This window comes from Camelus ferus, chromosome 16 (assembly GCF_009834535.1).
Source record: "Camelus ferus isolate YT-003-E chromosome 16, BCGSAC_Cfer_1.0, whole genome shotgun sequence".
In the NCBI taxonomy this organism is placed as follows: domain Eukaryota; kingdom Metazoa; phylum Chordata; class Mammalia; order Artiodactyla; family Camelidae; genus Camelus; species Camelus ferus.
Window position 1 is genome coordinate 12,299,705 of NC_045711.1, and position 19,752 is coordinate 12,319,456.

The window sequence follows — 19,752 nt, forward strand, 5'->3', positions numbered from 1 at the left end:
CCCTTGTACTCTTCACTCTCGTGGCTTTAAAACATGTGTAAAAGACTAGAGCTCTGGCAAGAAAAAAAGACATGTTTGTGAAAACTTCCATCCTAGTACCAAAATGAACAAAGAGAAACAATATTAGAAAAGAAATGACATCAGTGTGAAACTATGAAAGGCCCCAGCTTCATAGTACCAACACTGAAAAACCCGTAGTATAATTTAGATTAAATTGAAGAGCGATACCATGGGACCCACACACAGCTTTCCAGCTCTGGAGCACAGTGCGAGCGGGGATGATGGCAAATACGATTCTGAAGGGCCTGGTCCTGGCTGTTTGGTTGAGGGACAGTTTACTGGATTCTGTGAGGAGGATGAGGTTCTTCTGTTTACTCCTGAATTGTTTGGTTAGCTCCAGAATAGACTTGGTAAGTATTTCATAGTAACAAATGTTTAGATCTTATAGTCAGCCCTCCATATCCGTGGGTTCTGCATCTGCGGTTTCAACCAACTGCAGATGGAAAATATTGGGGGAAAAAGTCCAGAAAGTTTCAAAAAGTAAAACTTGAATTTGCTGCTTACTGGCAACTATTTACATAGTGTTTGCATTGTATTTACAACTATTTACGGAGCATTTACGTTGTATGAGGTATTGTATGTAATTTAGAGACGATTTAGAGTCCTGGAGGATGTGCTAGGTTATATGCAAACACTTCGTTATTTTATATATAGGACTTGAGCATCTGCGGATGTTGGTATCTGCAGGGGTGTCCTGGAACCAACCCCCTACCTCTGGTATCAAGGGACCACTGTATTTCCTTCCACCTAAAAATAACTTTCTAGCCCCCTGGGGAGGGGGGGAAAGGAGGAAAAGAAAGATAAAAACGTGCGACTGGCAGGTGTGTGGTTTCCCCTGTTCCAACTCTGGCCAGGACAACTTGTCATCAGTCCCACTCAGGACCCTCTCTGCAAAAGAAACACAAAGCAAATTCGTGCAGCAGTCGCTAGCTCATGGACATTTCAAGCCCTATTTCTTTACCCACCTATGGAAATGTTCCCTTTTCTATTTTTTACCTCAAGTGCCTAGAATTATTTAACCAAACTCTGTGATTGACAGCACACTACCATCATTGGTGGGAGATAGTTTGATACCATTTTTAAAAGCTGGTAAAATGAACCCAGTCTTACCTCATTATCTTTTGGATTCCAACCTGCCACCCTCAAGTCGACATGCCCTACATTTTTCTTGACATGAAGGAAAATCTGGAGAATATTTCCCAGCTCTCCAGAACAAAATCAGAAAAGGGCACAGTGCTGACTTAACTATTTTGTGAGCTAGTTATAATAAGACACCTTTGACTTTTAAAAAACATATATCGTACCCACAATAAAAGTCTTCACCAAAGACCACTGAGGGGTCTGGGGAGGAGGAAACTCAATCAAGCAACCCCCTACTTTTTTCTTGATAATCATCTTGGAAATGGTCTCAGAGGGAAAAGACAAAAATGAAACATCTGGGGGCTCCATAAAAGCCCACGTGCAGAGCAGGTGGGTATAGCCTTTTAAGCTCTGGCCTCACTGGGTACAGACAGGATGTGGTATGGAAGTTTGTCTCCTGAGATCGCTGCAGCTACTGTGGTTGGGGGTGGGTGATTCTGGTGGTGAAATGTGTTAGGGTGAAGGCTAGGCTGCTATAACAAAGAAACCCAATGGTACAGTGGCTTTGGGGAAAGGTTTATTTCTCTGGTGGTGGTCCAGAGCAGTGGGGTGGACCTGCTGCTCTACATGGCCACCTAGGTCTCGGGAGCCCTCCCTCTTGTTGCTCTGCTGTCCCTAGGTCACTGTTGATATGTATGTAGTTGAAGCAAGATCATTGCCGTGTAGGGCTCTCAGCTGGCAAGAAGGGGGAAAAAGCCATGTCCAACGTCTTAAGACCATGCTTGGAAAAGCCACACAATAATTTTGCTTATGTTCCATTGGTGAGACTTTGGTCACGTGACCATGTTTGACTGCAAGAGAAACGAAGCCCACCTGGCTGCTATGTATGCGTCAGTTACTCCATTACTGCGTAAGAACTAAGGATGAAGGAGAACCACCTGCAGGCTGCTCTACCGAGAGTGGGACCTCGCTTAGAGAAATTGAAAACTAATTGCTGAGAGGACCCAGGATCACCAGTATTGACTAACTGTGTAGATAAAGAAAAAAAACTCGCTGGACATACATAAATTTGTCCAAGCTGCACAACTAAACTAAATAGCCCCTACAAAACAGCATCAATAAGCATAAAGGAGAGAACTTAAATTTTAACTATTGCTCTTTTTTGAGAAAGGAAAGATGCTATGAAAAAAAAGTTAAGAGAATAAGAGATTTGGGTTAAGGAAAAAAAATGCTAAAAAGCAGAAGGGACTCTACCGGAAACAATTTATGTTAATTAGAATAAAAATGAGGAAATCTCCAAGTTTATAAAAGAGAGGAAATTTGTAAATTATGAGAGCAAAGATAAAAGAAGCAAATTATAGACCCAGGAGACCAAATATCTAGAAGGAGAGAATATGGTAATGGAGAAGTAATGGCAGGTAACAGAAAGTTCTGATTCTGAAAGTGTGCTTGATTAGGTAATTCAAAGAGCTCTCCTAAAATACAGCTGGATCCCGTTGTTATGACAGACACTTTTTAATGCATTTCTGGGTTTGCTGGAAAGTAAGGGAAATATGACCCTGTATTTCTAACAATAAGGGCATCTAGATAATCAACTGGCCATGCTGCTGAAATAACTAAAAATAACATGTTAGATTAAAAAATATTTTTAATAGGGATATATTTGGCCTACAACTTTGTGTCACAAAGTTTAAGGTGTACAGCATATTGATTTGGTACATTTATATTGCAATGTGATTGTCATTATAGTGTTAGCCAGCACCTCTATGGTGTCACATAATTATAACTTCTTCCAGTGTTAGAACCAATTAAGATCTCACCTTTTAGCATGTTTCATGTTTATAGTACAGTTTTATTGTATATAATGATTGTACTGTGTATTAATCTCAAGGACTTACTTATCTACTAGTTGCAAGTTTGTACCTTAACATCTCTTGCATTCCTCCACCTCTGGCCCTTGGTCAACACCATTTTACTCTCTGCTTTTCCAATTTCCCATGTCATACAGTATTTGTCTTTCTCTGTGTGACCTATCTCACTTAGCATAATGTCCTCAAGGCAAGGTCCATCCATGTTGTTGCAAGTCGCAGAATGTCCTTTTTTTCTCATAGTTAAATAGTATTTCATTGTATATATGTACCACATCTTTTCTTATTCATCTGTTGATGAGCACTTAGGTTGTTTGTATATCTTGGCTATTGTGAATAATGCCGCAGTAAACATGGAAGTGCGTATGTCTCTTCAGTTAGCTGTTTTCATTTTCTTTGTATGTATACCCAGACGTGAGATTACTGGATCATTAGATAAAATACATTTTTAAATGCATTGATGAACTGGAAATGAAGAAAGGAATAATTAAGCCAAAATTGAAGGCAGAAACATAGTTTATGTGGAGCACTTAAATTGCTTTTCAGTCTAAACACTTTTGTAGGACTGGATCCAACAGTGTGTGTGTGGAGGGAGTGTGCGTAAATTAGGCTTATGCCAGAAATATGAGGGTTGCTTAACATTAGAAAGTCTATAGATGTAATTATTTGCCATATCAACAGCATTAACGATTAATGGGGAAAATCCGTATGATCATGTCAGTTGCCGTGTTGGGGGTTGGAGCCCGAGCCGGGTGAGGCGGGTCCCTCACAGGGGCTGCCTGGCTCAACGATGGAGGTGAGGAGTGAGTCCATTTGGCATTTGGACTGAGTCCAGTGAGCATCTGTGTGAGGGAGGACGTGGTGGGAAATTGTTACATATACAGAATTGATCAAATACATAAATATGTTACGAATAAAGGGAGCCAGGCTTCTCACTGTGGAAGAAGGGATTTACAAATATGGAAAGGGAAAAAAACAAGAATGAATTTGTGGTTTTGGATTAGAACTGAATTCATTGGTGTAGACTTGTGGTCTTCCTTATATATAGGTAGAGAGGGAAATACATGTATTTGTAAATTGGTGTATGTATATACATTCACGTATTCCCTGACAACTCTCCTGTATGTTTCCTAGAACTGCTCTAACAAATTACCACAAACTGGGTGGTTAAAAGGACAGAAATTTATCCTCTCACAGTTCTGGAGGCTAATCAAGGTGTTGGCAGAGCCAGGCTCTCCAAAGGTTCTATGCAGGATCCTTCCTTACCTCTTCCTAGCTTCCACCCAATGTTGGCAGCGATCCTTGACATTCCTTGGCTCCTAAGCAAACTCTGATCTCTGCCTCCATTGTCACATGGTGTTCTCTTTGTGTGTCTATCCCCCGTATCTTCACATGGCCTCCTTATAAGGGTGCCAATCATTGGATTTACCAAAGCCCAATCCAGCATGACCTCATTTTAGCTTGATTACATCTGCAAAGACCCTATTTCCAAATAAAGTCACATTCAGAGGTACTAGGGATTAGGATTTCAACATACCTTTTGGAGTGGTGGGAAACAGAATTCAACTCATAACCATGACCACACCTGGCATCCAGCTCTTGCCTTCTAAATACCATTCTCCACTAAAAAGGAATTGGCACTCCTTGGAGAAATGGCTGATTCTAGGTCTGGATCAGGGAAAGTGCAAAATAAACCTGGAAAATCTTGTAGGAAAAAGTAAAGATGTGGCCTAAGAATTATGGGGACATGGCAAAAGACACAGGAGCTGGCTCGAGGGGCCCTACTGGCTCTACAGTTTGAGCATCAAAATAAACAGTGACAGTAAAGGATTATAATTCATTGAGTAAAATAAGAAATCATGGGTCCACACAGAAAATAAACTAATAAATTAAAAGTTTGACAAGGTACAGGGTATTTACATCATTTCAAATTACACCCCACAAAATGCTTACTAATTACCATGGGAAAAAGGGTAACTTTACGGCTGGAGACCTCTGGCTGAACCACCTTAATCAAGTGATCAAAGCGAACATCACCAGTAATGGGTCAAATCTAAATCGTGTGCAGCCTGAGAGGATGCCAGGAGAACAGATCATCCTCAAGATTCCTGCGAAAGATCACAGCCTGAATTTAACCATGAAGGAACGTCAGACAAACCCAAAGTGGTGGACACCCTTCAAAATTATTGGCCTGTAATTTTCAAAATCATCAAGGTCATGACAGTCAAGAAAGGGCAGAGGGGATTTTCCAGACCACAGCGACTGCCTCAGACATGAAGACTCAACATCAGCACATGATGCTGAGCTGGACCATTTCACTATCGAGAACTTCATGAGAACAGCTGGTGCAACTTGAAAAGATCTGAGGACTCGATGGCAGTGATGGGTCAGTGTTAGCGTCCTGATTTGGGTGTTTGTCTTGTGGTTACATAGGAAAATCTCCTTGTTTGCAGGAAACAAGACTCCAAAGTATTTGGAGGTGATGAGGCTTTCTGTTGGCAACTTGCTCTCAAATGATTTAGGGGGAAAAAAGGCATTTGTACAGTACTTGCAGTTCTTTTCTGAAGTTTTAAATTATTTTTTAAAAACCCAACAAATGTTTAAAATACCACTTATGTAGCCTCATATACTGAGGGAGAAATCTTTTTTTTTTTTTAACTTAGGGAGAAATCTAACAAAAGATAATCAAAACTTCTATAAAGGAAAATCTGAGGCAAAAGTAAACCTTATACTATTTAGGAATTATATGGGAAAACTGAAAAAAAAAATCAAAGAAACAATGTACACCAGATTCAGGATAGTGGTAACCCCTGGGGTGGGGGAAAAGGTGATGTTGTGGGGAGGACACACAGGGGCCTCAGGGGGTCAGTGACATTTCATTTTTTCAAACAAAGGTGTTTGTTATTGTGCTTTATAATTCATGCACACATATTACATGTATTTTTTCTTATATAGCAAATATTTCACAGTAAAGAAAAATACATGTGTTATTATCACATGTATAATAGAAAATATATATATATAATCATGTAAGTAAAATGTGTATGCATACATGTTTATAAAATGTATACAGAAAGGACTAGAAAGATACCCACTAACAAAAGCAAAATGCCTTACAAATTTATGTTGAGCACGTGTCAAATTGTATTAAGCTGCTGACAAGGGAAAACAGGAAGGAAAAAAGTATGCCAGTTTGGTGGAAAGTTGCCGCTGTGAGATGACAAAATTCATGGATAACTGGGAGCCTCAGGAATTTTTGACATTGAAGTAAGAAAGGGCGGGCTTCAGAATGAAGAAAGATTAAGACAGCTGAAAAGCTCCTGTACTGTTCAGTGATTCATCTTCTCTATAAATCTTCAAATTCTCTCACCAGTGGCATCCTCAAGTGTATGGTTCTTTTTTTTTTTTTTTGGTTCTTTTTATTTTGATACAAAGAAAGCATTACATTTAAAATGTAAATGTTTGGAACGTACCATTTTTGTAATTCTCTGTGGCATTTCTTCTTTTACCACATCAGGAGCTTTAAAAAAAAAAAAAAAAGGAAGTAGCCCAGGCCCCCCTTGTCTTCCAAGCTGCTCTCACTAGAACTTTTGTTTCTCATCTGCTCCCACTTTTTAGTGGCTGAAAATTATTTATCTGCAGGGTTGTGGAAGTCGATGATGTGGACATCAAAGATCACAGCAGAGCCAGGGATCTTGTCTCCTGGGGCCAGAATAGGGGCATGGATCAGCTCGGAGCCTAGGAGGAGCTGCTCAGGCCTCCGTGGAGGCAGACCTTCCCTGCCAGGGGGTTTAAGTGAGGATGGGATGGGATGTTTGTCTAGTCTCCTCTTCTAATATCCTCTGGGGGAGGGTGGGGAGGCAGTGGAGGGGAGGGAGGGCATGCCAGTTAGAAAGCCCTTTACGTACACCTTGGAACATCTCAATAATTTACCCTGTTGAGCTATGTGATTAGTCCCATTTTACAAGTGAGCACACTGAGGCTTCCAGCAAAGCTAGGTCTCAAGTCCAGGTGTCTTTGCTTCTAGGGCTATGATGTTTCTGGTCTCCCGTAACCACCCTCCCTCCCCAAACTCAGGAGTCCGCTGCCCTTCTCCAGTGTGGAAGGGGGAAGTGGGAGACTGCCCTGGAGAAAAGGATGGAGCACTTGTGGCAGAAGTTGGGTGAGGGGGCCAGTTTTTGTGATGAGAGGGTCAGAGCAGCGGCTGGAATCCCCCCATCTGGGGGAGGTGAGGAGGAGCTGAGGTGCTGGCTTTGGGATCAGGGAACAAGCCTACCAGTCCTGTTCTCCCAGTAGGCGAGGTGGCGGCTGGGGGGGTGGTTGGGGGGTGGGTGATGGTGCTCCAGGCACCAGCCCTGTAGCCTGTGGTCCATCCCGGGGATGATGTAACCCTGCCCCACATAGGTATTTATTGTAGGTGTGGTTGCGGGAGTAGCTGCAATACAAGGTGGGGAGGCCAGCAAGGGAGTCACAGGGGTCCTGCCCTTCCCAGCAGTTCAGAGCCGCCCCCAGCTGCTGCCTGGGGCAACCTCACACCTGGTACTTCCCTCTTGCCTCAGCTTCTCTCTTGTCCTCTCAACCCCCACTGTCCTCCTCAGAACCCCCCTAACCTGGAATCAAAGAGGGAGCCGTCTATCAGGGAGGCGTTGTAGTGGTAACGCATCAAGTCCCCAGCTATGGCTCTCTGGATGCAACCAAGCGGCAGCTCCAGCGTCTCCAGCTGGACGGTGTCCTTTGGGTTGTGGACGTCAATCAGTAGGACATGGAAGACCAGGAAGGCCTGCAGGGGGATCACAGTCCCTGGGGAAGGGACAGGCTTGAACCATCCAAGTGGAGAGCAAAGCCGGACTTCTTCCCAACTCAGGGAGGTCTATATGAGTGCCATGCAAAAAGGTGCTAAGCCTGCTTTCCTGAGTCCTTTCCCACCCATCAGCAGCCCTGGTTCTTGCCCTGTGAGGCCGGAGCTAAGGCTTCCCCAGGACCACCACTTGCCCATACTGAGCCTTTGGGTGAATCAGAATGAAGTACCCCTTCTTAATGAGATGATCACCAAGTACTAGGTTTCATGCCTGTTTGCCTCCTTTGCTAGATGTCCTTGCATACAGCCTGAGTAACTGTATATGGCCGCCCGCTTCTAGAGAACCCCTGCGCTCCTGGCTGCCCTCACCATAGCCTTTCGCGCCATAGGCCAGGAATGGAGGGATGATGCTCTTCTTTCTCCTGGACGCATGCCCAGCAGCCCCTGGTCCATGCCCTTAATTAGACATCCAGAGCCCACGTAGGTGTCATAAGTGCCGCCCCTATTGTAGCTGCAAAGAGTGAGGTAGAGGTGAGGCTGCTGTTGGTGGAAGAGACAGGATGGCCCCCAGACTGCCCCCTGCCTGCCACAGTCCCCAGCTCCCCAGGGCTCCCTCCAACCCTTACCTGTTGTCAAAGGCGGCGCCATCCAGCAGCATGCCGTTGTAATGGTAGCGGACAAAGTCACTGTCCTGGACCATGTGGGGGCAGTGGGGTGGGTGCAGCATGGTGCTCACCTGCACGGTGTCCGCCTTGTCCCACACATCCAGCAGGACCACGTCAAAGCAGAGGGTGGCATCCGGGGGAATGAGCCCCCCTGTGTTTGATACAGCCCTCAGAGTTGGGGGGTGGAGTGGAGGTCTGAACATTCCGCTAGGCCATCCATTCCCCCGCCCCCAGCGGAGTCAAGCTAGGATCCCAGCTGGGGCCCTCTTATTTCCCTTCTTCCCACCCCAGGGGCTGAGAGACCAAAATTTAGGTCCCAGACCTAACGCTATTCATACTTGGAAAGTCACTATCCCTCTCTGAGCTTCATTTTCCTAGGGTCCTTGCTTCTGCCCCCTGGCCTCCTGCATCCCCCTGCCTGGGCCCCAGCCCTTCTTACCCATGCGGATGCTGCCATAGCCCAGGTGCGGAGGCACAATGAGGCGTCACCACTCATTGGTACACATGCCCATGAGGCCTCAGTCTATGCCGGTGAGGAGGTGCCCCACGCCCACCACGATGGCAACCAAGGTGTGGCGGTCAAAGCTGGAGAGGGAGGGGGTAGATAGGATACAGTGGCCTCTGCTCATGGTCACATACATCCACAGGTGCTCACACACACAGTCTCCCTCCCTATACATAGGTGTAGATCCACAGGCTCCTCATCTCCTCTTCAAGCCTCTGTCCTTGGTGGGCCACAAGCCCCGCCTTAATAGGACGGGCTGCTACAAAAGGAAGTCCCGGAGGAGGGGTGGGCGTGGGAGCAGGTGGTCACGGGAGCAGTCTGATGCTACTGTCTGCTGACTGCAAAAGGGTGGTACGTTCAGCCGCAGGGGAAGAGGAACAGTGATTGAGCACGCAAACGATAAGCCAATGAAACCCTTGGTGTTTTGCATTTATTATCTTATTTAATTATCTCCCTTGTGAGGTGAGCATTATTGATTTCATTTTTCTTCTGAAAAAGACTAGGGAGGCCAAGTGACTTGCCCAAGGTCACACAACTAACGTGTGGTCTGTTGAACGCCAAAGCCCATGTATGGGCTCCTGCACCATCAATTCACCGAGGAAGGGAAGGGGAAGCACAGGGGGCTGGGGATAGGTTTTCAATTTTAAAAAAATGCTCTAATTTAATTCTTTTACATCTAGCTGTCCAGTTTTCCCAGCACCACTTTTCTTTTTTATTTTGCTTTTTCTTGGGGGAGGGGTAGGTAATTAGGTTATTTTAATAGAGGTACTGGGGATTGAACCTAGTACCTCGTGCATCCTCGTGCATGCTAAGCATGCACTCTACTACTGAGCTATACCCCCACCCACCCACTAGTTTTCAGTTTTGAAAAGGCCTGTTCTAAAATTGACATGGCTCTTATCTGTTTTTAGTTGCAATTTTCAGAAGTTAGTGAAGGATGGGAGATTGTTATTTTGATGGAAGGGGCTGTGGGTTGTGAACTGTTTTCCAAGCTCAGCACTGCATGAACTGGGCCCAGCTCCGATCCAAGATTTCCCGACAGGGAGGTCATCCCCCAGCTTCCGATCCCTCCCCCGCTCCTTGGTGGCCACGGGCTCAGAGCGGTACTCCTGGCTACTGCCTATACTTCATTTTACCCGTTGATCTGGTTGTCTGTCTGATCTGCTTCCTTCACAGTGCCATTGTGAGAACCCGACCATGGCACAAAGTTTCTACCAGTTAAACACTACCAGGGTTCTCCCGAGTCAAGACTGCCAGGCACTGGGTGAGGTTCACTTTCATTCATCATCTTGTTTGAGTCCTCCCATCAGCCTTAGGAATTAGGGCCTCAGTTTGTTTTTAACCACCTTTTTTTCAGATGAGGGAAGAAAAGCTTAAAGAGAGAAAATTCCTTGTCCATGATCACAGCCTGGGTTTGAACCCAAGGTCTTGGTCTCAGGAGTTCGTGTTCTTACCCAATATACTGCCTGCCTCCAAATCCACTAATTTCTGTAGGCCGAGCTGTGTGTTTTGGGGATGGGTCTAAGAGGGACCGACTTCTTGGGGTATGGTGTGAAAGCTTGTGTGTACGACTGGAACCCAAAGTTCAACTGAAGCTGGTGTGCAGACCTGCCCTGCTTCATCCAGGAAAAATAGACTTGCCAGAGCAGACTGAAGACCTGGCTCAGACCAGAAGCTGGTCTCTCAAATCCCAAGGCTGACAAGATGGGCAGCACAGGCCTGGTAGAACTAAGATGGAGGGAGGTGGGGGTGTGCGGGCACCCGGAGAGGGAGGCATGAAAACTCTGAGGAGCCCAGGGTGGCGTGTGTGACCGTGTGACATGTAGCCAGACAGGATCCCTACACCAGGCTATCCTGGAACCCTCCTGCTGTCTTATCCTGCCCACCTGCTTTACCCCACCCATTGCTCAAAACCCCCTCCAAAAAAAATTCTACTTATTCCTTCTTCTCTAAAGGCAAAGGCACTGAAACCTGCAGCTGGAGCCAGAAAGGGAGTCAGGGTGGATGGAAGGGTGGAAAGTCTTGAGACCATTGTCAAATTGACACACAGCAGCCCTTCCCCCAACTATGAACCAGAAACCACCCCCCCTTCATGTCTTTAAGTAAAGCACTGGTAAGTAGAGCAGTTCACCTTGGTTATCAAGCACTTTGGGGGACATAGGAAGCTTGTGCGAAAGAAATTGGGGTCCTTTGATAGCCAAAGGTTTGCGATTGAGGGCAGGAATGTCTTTGGGGAGATGGCTGTCTAGGAATCCCCCCCCACACACACACAGCCTGCACTGTTTGGGGCTGAGGGAAGGGAAATGGTGAATCTGGGGGCACCCAAACCGTTACCTCGAGTCAAACTTCTTGCCGTCCTCTAAAGTGCTGTTGTAGTGGTGGCAGACAAAATCCCACATCTGCACCTCCAGGCGACAGGCCCTGGGGATGTGGTAGCTCTCGATAACCACTTCTTCCAGAGGGGAGCTGGCCGGGCTGGCGCAGCCCAGCCCCCTCCCCACGGCCTGCACCACCAGCAGCAGCAGCAAGGGCAGTAAGGGGGAGCCGGAGGAGGGTGTGGCTGGGGGCCCCCTCCCGGACCGTGGTGCCTGGAGCTGGGAAGGCCGGCAGCGAGGGCGAAGAGAGTCGCCGCTGCCAGACTCCTTTTCCCCCTCCTCCTCCCAGAGCTGGCTCTCCCTCTTCCTGTCCTCCATCCCCACCCCGGCCCTGACTGGTCCATGTAGAATTGGGGGCTGGGGAGACTGGGCTGGTGGGGTTGGGGAGGGGGAGTGGAATAGCGGGACGAGGCCAGGCTGATAGTATTGGAGTTGGAGGAAAGAACCACACCGAACTCCTAAAGCCAGCCAAGGTATCTCTTCTTTGGCTGGCCACCCCAAGTCTAGGCCTCTCCAGGTGGCTGGTGAGGCTCCAGAATCGAAGGGGTATCTCAGTGCTCCCTCCCACCCCTTCTGTCTCAGGAATGGCCTCTCCAGGGACAAGCTGCTTTGTCCTGCAAAAGCTGGACTGCCAGATGATTTTCTGACGTGGGGAGGGAGTCCGAGTGGGAGGTGGCGGGAGTGGAGGGTGTGCAGGGTAAAACCAGGGGTGTGCTCCCCCTGGCCCCGGCTGGGGGCACTTGGAGTGACCTCTTCAGGGCTGAGGGTGGAGCGTGAGCAGAAAGACCGCTGTGATGGAAGGAAGACGAGGTTCCAGAGCTTGGGCAAAGTAGAGGGAGGTGGGAATTCCCTCAATTTCTTGGTCTTAAGTGGGGGTTGCGGTCTTTGTGTGGGAGGGGCCTTCTGGGCTCCCCATCCCTGCGGCAAGCCTTCCCGCACCCACTCACCATCTGCCAAGGGAAAGACCCCCAAGGACAGGAGGTCAGGGACTCAGGACACTCTTGGGCTTTCTGAAAAGAAAGGAGACGCCGCTCTCAGCCCCTCGGGGACCCAGACCCAAGCCACCACTCCGTTTTGCTGACCGCAATGCCCGGCGCTAAGACCCAGCGGGCGCGCCGGCCAGGCCCGGGTCCCTGAATCGGCCTGCCCGGCGGGGACGCCAGCTGGGCGGGGAGAGCCAGCCTGCGCGGAGTGGGCAGCGGAGGGGGCATGGCTCGTGGGGTTCCGGGGCTTCCCACCCGAGGACCTGATGCCCCTGGCAGCGGCCTACGGGCACGCGCTGGAGCAGGATGGGGGCCAGGGCTGGCGCGAGAGCGCGCGCTGCCTCGAGGCGGCGCTCCGGCTGCACCGACTGCTGCGGGACAGCGAGGCCTTCTGCCACGCCAACCGCGGCGGCCCCGCGCGTCCGCCGCCGCCGCGCGCCCAGGGCCCGCGCCCCCCAGCCCCGACAGCGGCGGCGGCGAGTGGGCCCGGGGGTTGTGGCTCTTCGGCCACGTCCTGGAGCGGGCCGCCTGCCTGCAGCGCTGCAAGTTTCTCTGCCCGCCTTCCGGTTGCCCTGCCCTCCAGGCCAGCTGCTGCACGACTTCCAGAGCCGCCTGCCCTACCAGTACCTGCACTACGCACAGTTCAAGGTGAGCGCCCTGCCAGCGCCGGCCACCCCGTTGGATTGGGAGGAGCGCAGCTCCCACCCAGCACCCCGACCGCCGAGTCCTCCCGCGCGCTCTGGGCTGCGGGCTCTGTCCCCGCTGACCGGCTCTGTCCCTACTCCGCAGGCTAACCGGCTAGAGAAGGCGGTGGCCACGACCTACACCTTCAGAGGAACCCGAAGCATGAGCTCACCACCAAGTATCTCAACTACTACCGGGGACTGCTGGACGCCGCAGAGGAGCCCCTCAAGGACTTGGAGGCCCAGCCCTACGAGGCCGTCTTCCTCTGGGCTGTGAGGCTCTACAACAGCGGGGTTTCCGCAGCAGCACAGAGGACATGGAGCAGGCCCTGGCTGAGTACCTGGCCATGTCTGGCTGGCTGTGAGGGGGCCCATGAGCAGGTGGACTTCAGGGACTTCTATCCAGCCGTAGCAGGTATCCCCTCACCCAAACTCCTGTGGGCATCCCTCTCACCCACAGGCCCTGCTTCCCAGAATTCCTAAGTTCCCTTAACACAGATACTCATTCCATACACATTTATGGAGCCCCTAAGTGCTTGGGAGGCAGACCGGAATAAGGTGTTATGCCGGCCAGCAGAGCCTTTAGAGGCTAACAGATCACCTACCATTGGGCGCAGAGGGCTACAGTGGGGAGTGTCCAAAGTGCTGGGCATCGGTGTAGAGAGGATGTGATATCCCAAAAGGGTCTGGGGGAGGTTGGGATCCTAGGCCTTCCAGGCAGAGGGCTGTGCAGGTGTCAAGGTGCTGAGGTGGGAAACAGTCCAGCAGGTGTGTGCAGAAAGAAGTTTGCGGCCAGAAATCACACCTGGGGATTCCAAAAGGCAGAGTCCCTCAGCAAGGGCAGAAAGAACTGTCCTGAGGTTCTCTCACTGGGCTTCAGTCCTGCTTCCAAACCTCACCTGTCATTCTCCCAGAATGCCCTGGCTTCCTCTGGCTTGGGGGTGGCAGGTGAGCTGTGGGGGTGGTGAGTCAGCCCAGCCCACAGCAGTCTTCCTTAGCATCACTTGTCACTTTACACACATTATCTCATGCGATCAGGAAGCAGAGCTGGGATTGGAAGTCATCTCTGTCATTCACATCATTGGATGTGGATGGAGCTGGTCAGCACACCAGCTCCTCGCTGCTGCCACCCACCCCCACCAGATCTCTATGCAGAATCCCTGCAGTGCAAGGTGGACTGGACTGTGAGGCCAACTTGACCCCCAACGTGGGCGGCTACTTTGTGGAAAAGTTTGTGGCCACCATGTATCACTACCTGCAGTTTGCCTACTACAGACATGAGCCTCCTGGCGGGCTTGGGGCAGGGGAGAGCGCTGCATGGGGAGTCATGCAGAGTCATGGGGCACTGTCCCTCAGAATTGAGGACCCTGGTGATGGGAGGCAAGGCTAGAGGTTGTGGGGCAGGTGAGAGGCTTGTGGGAGGGAACAGAGAGCAGCCTCAGGGGAGAATTCCAGGGCCTCTTGGGTAAATGACTAGATAGCAACAATTGCATAGCACTTGACAGTTTACAGAGCCCTGCTACATCTGTTTACCTCACTTGATCCTCTCACAAACTGCCAATAGCTGACATTACTGGGCCCATTTTTCAGATGAAGAAACTGAGGCTCATAGAGGGCAAGGGGCCATTAGTCACATGGCCAATAAAAAGTAACACCAGGACTCAAGGTTCTCCTCACTTGAGGGAGAGTCTGGCATCAGCTGGGGCTAAGATGGCCAATCTCCAGGGTCTCTGCAATGCAGAGATGCCCAGATTCAGACAGAGGCTGGAGCTGGAGTGGAGGAGCTGAAGACCAAGAGGCCAGCAGACCCTTTGCGGGTCCAGTTGGCTAAGAGGTTGAGGGCTGGGCCACTGGCCTCTGATTTCCCAGTACCCTCATCCTCCAGCTGTGTGAGCTGGAGCAGTTGATCTAACCTCTCTGTGCCTCAGATTTCTTGTCTGTAAAATGGGGATAACAATAACAGTGAAGCTTAAATGAGCTACACGGGGCATAGGAGAAGTGCCCAATACAGTCTGGCTTGCATTATTATTGGGTGGGGTGAGGGGCTCAACAGATATCCTGGGAGGCGGCTGGGGAGCCAGGGGCACTGGACTAAATTGGGAGGTAGGGGTGGGTTAGGTGAGGGTTATCCCTGAAGGTGGGGAAGTGCCAGGGACCACTCCTCCCTCCTGTCCTGCCTACAGTGAAGGACGTGCGCCAGGCTGCCCCGCAGTGCCGCCAGATACATGCTCTTTGACCCGGGAGACAGTGTCATGCAGCAGAAGCTGGTATTACTGCTTCCACAGGGCTCGCTGGGGCCTGGAGGGGGAGGACTTCCACCCCAGGGAGGTGGGCATCGGGACATATGATTTGATAAAATATCCTGGCTTCCTCCAAAAGCAGGATGGGAGAAGAAAAGAATTAATATGGTTTGTGGTTGGAATCCTGGGTTCAAACCCAGCCCCACTAGCTGTGTGGTCCTGGAAACACTGCGGACCTTTCTGAGTCTGTTGCCTCACCTGCAAAATGGGAGTGGTATTGCCTACCTGACCAGCACAGTGCCTGGGAGGTGGGAGGTAAAAAATACCTGTCTATTCCTGCCTCCTCCCCTTCCCACCCTCATCATCCTCACTGCTGGCCTTTGCCCTCTTCCCCAGGGACCCCCTAACCTGGACCAACTGAGGAAGCTCCTTGGGAGTCCAGGGCAAGGCTGGCAAATATGGTATACATGATGCCACTCCCGATTTCCTTGTCAGTGGCAGACAGTGCTAATTGATTAAGGCGTTCTTTTTCATTGAGCCCTCAGAATCCTTCTTAACCTTCAGCAGGTATGGTTTTTCGATCAGCATGGAAACTGATACCTGTTCCCGGGTCCTTGAGCTGGAAAAGGGCCACAGGACCCAGATCCTAGGAGCTCTGGCTCCTCCACCATCTGGCAGCAAGGCCCAGCTCGCCTCACTTGCCTTCACTCCACCCAGGAGGCCATGCTTTACCACGACCAGACAGCTGAGCTGCTGGAGCTGCTGGAGCTGCTGGACTTTGCACACATGTACCTGCAGGCAGATGATGAGGTAAGTGGCCCCCTGCCCTATGGGGCTGGATGGTGATAGAGACCTGTTGGTCCTCTTCCTGGGGCTCCTGTGCTAAAGCGCAGCCCCAGTCCCTGGCAGCCAGCTGCTGTGAAGCAGAGAGCTTTCACCTGTCCCTTACTTACACCTGCCCTTCTCTCCCCGCTTCGTGTTCTCTTGTCCCCCCTTCTGTCCATGTCTAAATCTTGCTTCTCCTGGACTCAGCTCAGGTTGGCACCTCCTCCAGGAAGCCCTTGCTGCCTGTCCTGACTCTGTCTTCTGGGCTTGCAGTACCTCCCTGCACTGGAGTTATTTGCAGTCCTCATCCATCTCACCCACCCCTTTCTCCACCCAGCCTCCTAGATGACTGTGCTTCCGGACAGGGAACCAGGGTACTCCCAGCTCTCCCACAGCACCTGGCACAGAGCTGGGGCTCAGAAACTGAGTCTGAATGAACCAGTGAGTGGGTGAATGAATGAATGAACGCAGGAAGGAAGGACCACAGTGTGTCATTACATTGATTGAGAACCTGAATTCTCTGAGGTGTTGCTGCTCAGCGTGCTATTTATCCATTCCCTCCTTTGTTCATGCACCCATGCCCCCTCATCAAACACAGGGGCTGCGTCTGCGCTGGGAGCAGCCAGGCTTTGGTGCTAGCCAGTCTTGGCTCTACCACCTCCCAGCTAGGCAACCTCCAGGCAAGTCTTAGGTAACCCTCGAACTTCCGTTTCTTCACCCATTGAATGGGGAGAATAATGTCCATCTCACACTGTTGTGCTGAGACTCAAATGAGATCGATTACATAAAGCACTTAGTATAGAGCTGGCATACAGTAGGTGCTCACATAACTGTTACTTGTTGCCTGCTGTTTGCCAGACACCGTGCTTGGGCCAAGGGTAAATTCATGAAAGGCACAGTGCCTTGCCCAAGCAGCTCACTGATGCATGAATCACTGTGAAATGGGAGAGGCCATCACAGGGCAATGGAGGAGGCCTCCAGACCCAGCCAGGGTCATCAACAAGGACTGCATCCTGGAGCTGATGCCTGTAATTGGAGGGATAAACAAGAGCTATCCAAAGTGTTCCTGGCTGGGAAACAGCATGAGCAGACAATATTCAAGGTCTAGCAGTATTCCCTGCGTATTTATGCTGAAAAGGTGGGCTGTAGAGAGGGCAATGCTTACAATAACACTGAATCTCTGCCAGTGGAGCAATTCACACATCAGTTCAAGGAGGGGGCAGTTTGGGAACATGACTTTGGGAGAAATCCTCAAATCATTCCTGTGTGAGATCTTGAGGCTGGGAAGGAGGGGCTTTGGGGCCTGTGATGGGATGGGAGGGCCCCTTAGCCAGGAAGGGGGCCCACCTGGGTTTGTACCTGCTGTGACCTGGTTTCTCCTAGATGGAGCTGGAGGAGTCAGAAGTGCCCATGGAGCCTGAGGAGCTTCCACTTGATGCCAAGTTTGAGGGGAGGGCGACTACGAGGAGAGCATCTATGCTGACTGGTGGCAGGAGCCGGATGCCAAGGGTGATTGATGGGGCTGAGGCTGGTCAGTGAGTTGATCCTGGTGGAGAGGTGGGAATGCAGCCTGGGATGGAGTTTGGAGACAGAGGGATCCATGCCCCAGGATGCAGAAGCTGTGGAGTAGGTGTAACCGGTGTTGGCATGTCTCCTCTGGGGACTTCTGGCCTGTCAGCAACCCCTGTCCCTCTTGGTGGAGGGGATGACATCTTTCCTGGAGCAGGGGCCAACTGAGACCTGTTCTTGGGGAGCCTCACTGCTCCCTGCCCCATCTCCCCTGAGGACAGCACCCAGACACCTGTTGGGAATGGGGTGGGGGGCTAATCCCAATGCTCTCTCCTTTCATTGTCAGAGCCAGAGCCTGAACTAGCATGAGAAGAGGGCCCCCCTGCACCCCTCAAGAGCTTGGGAAGCCTGGCGCAGTGGCACCACCTTCACCAGCCTGGGCAGCAACAAGAACTATTTATTAAACATGTAAAATGGACATAGCTGACCAGGCTGCATCCTGTCCCACCTGGGAGCACTGCTCCGCATGTAATGGAGGAGAACAAATCTGACTCTATATTGGATCTGTTCTTTAGTTTTAATCACTGTGCCCTGATTTCTAGGTTTAGTCTTGCTAGCTCTGCACCTTTTGTAAAAACAATGTTGCCTTTAGTCTGAAATATACAGGAGAGCCTATTCTCAGGGCTCTGACCTTAAAGAATGTTAGCACTTCTGCACTTATGTACAGATGGCAAGTTGCAAAATGTGTGTGTGTGTGTGTGTTGTGTGTGTTGGCTGGCTTTCCGAATAATGTCACTACTCCTTGCCCCAACACCTCGTCTCCCAACTTATTGGCCTGTCGTGCGGCAAGCAGAACGAGTTTGGGCTCAGTAACACCCAGACCCCTCCTGCCTATTTCTGGGTGTCTGGACCACAGGATGATGGTGCTGCAGCTGCTGACAGCCTGCCCTCCTCCCCATGTCCCCCAACCCAGACAGTCTCCTGAAGGAGAAGAGTCCAGCTCTTCCTAGTTGGGGTCTCAGCCTGAATTGGAGAGACAGAAGAGGGGCAGCTGGCATCAGAAGAGCACTCAACCAGGAGTCCAGCGGTTCCTGGCACACTGGCAGTGGGTGCTCAATAAACATTTCTTGTTTGGAGAATCGCAGCACTGGGGTCTGGTCTCCCCTGGGTGGAATGGTGAGGATGCAGGTTCTTCCCTCCCTCTACATCCGTCTCCTCTCATCAATAAATGCGGAGGCAGGCGAGGGGCCACAGTTTGACTGGGTGTTTGTGAACTGTGGAGCAGCAGCCTGAAATTGCAGCCCCCCGCCAGGGGGCGTGAGGATGCAGTTCTACCCGAGTCCTGGGAAGATGGTGGTTTCAGATTTCTGAGATGAGATGTCCTATATTTTCCTAGTTCAGCATCGCCTCCCTCAGGGACTGTGGGGTGGGGGCCGAGAACATTTACTTTCGGTTTTCACTTTCCAAGCATTTACTGACCCAGGTTCCTTCCAGTTAGAGCGAGCATGCCCTGCCCTGTCCTGCCCTCTCTGCCCGTTCTCCTATTCATACCACAGTAGGGAACCGGGCCCTCTCAGGACCCAGAAGAGCCCTAGGGATATGGCTTGATAACAGGAGACTTCGTAGTGGCAGTGGGACTGCGAGACTGTCTTGCTCAATCTTGCACTGCTTCTTGAGGGCAGAGAGTCTGGAGGTGGGGTGAGGGTGAGGGTGATGCCAGGTGGCTACCGCCCAGTCCCCCAACCATGTTCCAGAGTGGGCAGGTGGGGGCAAAAGGAGTCTCTCTAGGGAGGGACCCTTGGCCAAGGCCAGCTAGGTGACAGTTCTGCCCCACTGTCCACGTTTCTGGTCTCCCAGGGGCAGGGTGGTAGAGGAGGCTTCTCCTACCAGCGGATGGAGCTGAAGCTGGTAAGCCCAGTTCTCACCATCCACACCCCTACCCAGATATGCTTGGTAACCTGATCTGGGTCCTGCCCATCTCTGTGCCCAGGAGGACTCCCTGCCCCACCCCATGCCCTTCCCTGGGCCTCTGGTGAAGGAAAGCCAGAGTCTGAGTCTGGAGCATGAGTGGGTCAAGGATGGGGGCGTTGGTGATCTCACTCTTCCCTTCCTCCCATAGGTGGGTCTGCAGTGGTGGCGTCTCCAGAGAGCTCTCAGGTGC

At 50.7% G+C, this 19,752-nt stretch overlaps 1 protein-coding gene and 1 pseudogene across 1 annotated transcript; one reads left to right on the forward strand and one right to left on the reverse strand.

Moving 5' to 3' along the window:
- Positions 1 to 7,424: 7,424 nt before the first annotated feature.
- Positions 7,425 to 12,635, reverse strand: LOC102523051 (peptidyl-prolyl cis-trans isomerase FKBP10-like). The gene is made up of 8 exons (XM_032498734.1): positions 12,590 to 12,635; positions 12,299 to 12,382; positions 11,311 to 11,397; positions 8,911 to 9,056; positions 8,433 to 8,622; positions 8,176 to 8,317; positions 7,619 to 7,808; positions 7,425 to 7,443 (listed from the first exon to the last, which is right to left on the reverse strand). Exons 4-7 carry the CDS (start codon positions 8,912 to 8,914, stop codon positions 7,800 to 7,802), a joined length of 345 nt encoding a protein of 114 aa, XP_032354625.1. The 5' UTR covers positions 8,915 to 9,056; positions 11,311 to 11,397; positions 12,299 to 12,382; positions 12,590 to 12,635; the 3' UTR covers positions 7,425 to 7,443; positions 7,619 to 7,799.
- Positions 9,490 to 18,288, forward strand: LOC102522791 (annotated as a pseudogene).
- The last annotated feature ends 1,464 nt before the right edge of the window (positions 18,289 to 19,752 follow it).

What these genes read in the sequence shown, in the direction of transcription:
- LOC102523051 (XM_032498734.1), bottom strand. An exon ending in GGCGCCGCCTTTGACAACAG is followed by an intron (nt 8,318 to 8,432) that starts GTAAGGGTTGGA and finishes CACTCTTTGCAG; the next exon opens with CTACAATAGGGGCGGCACTT.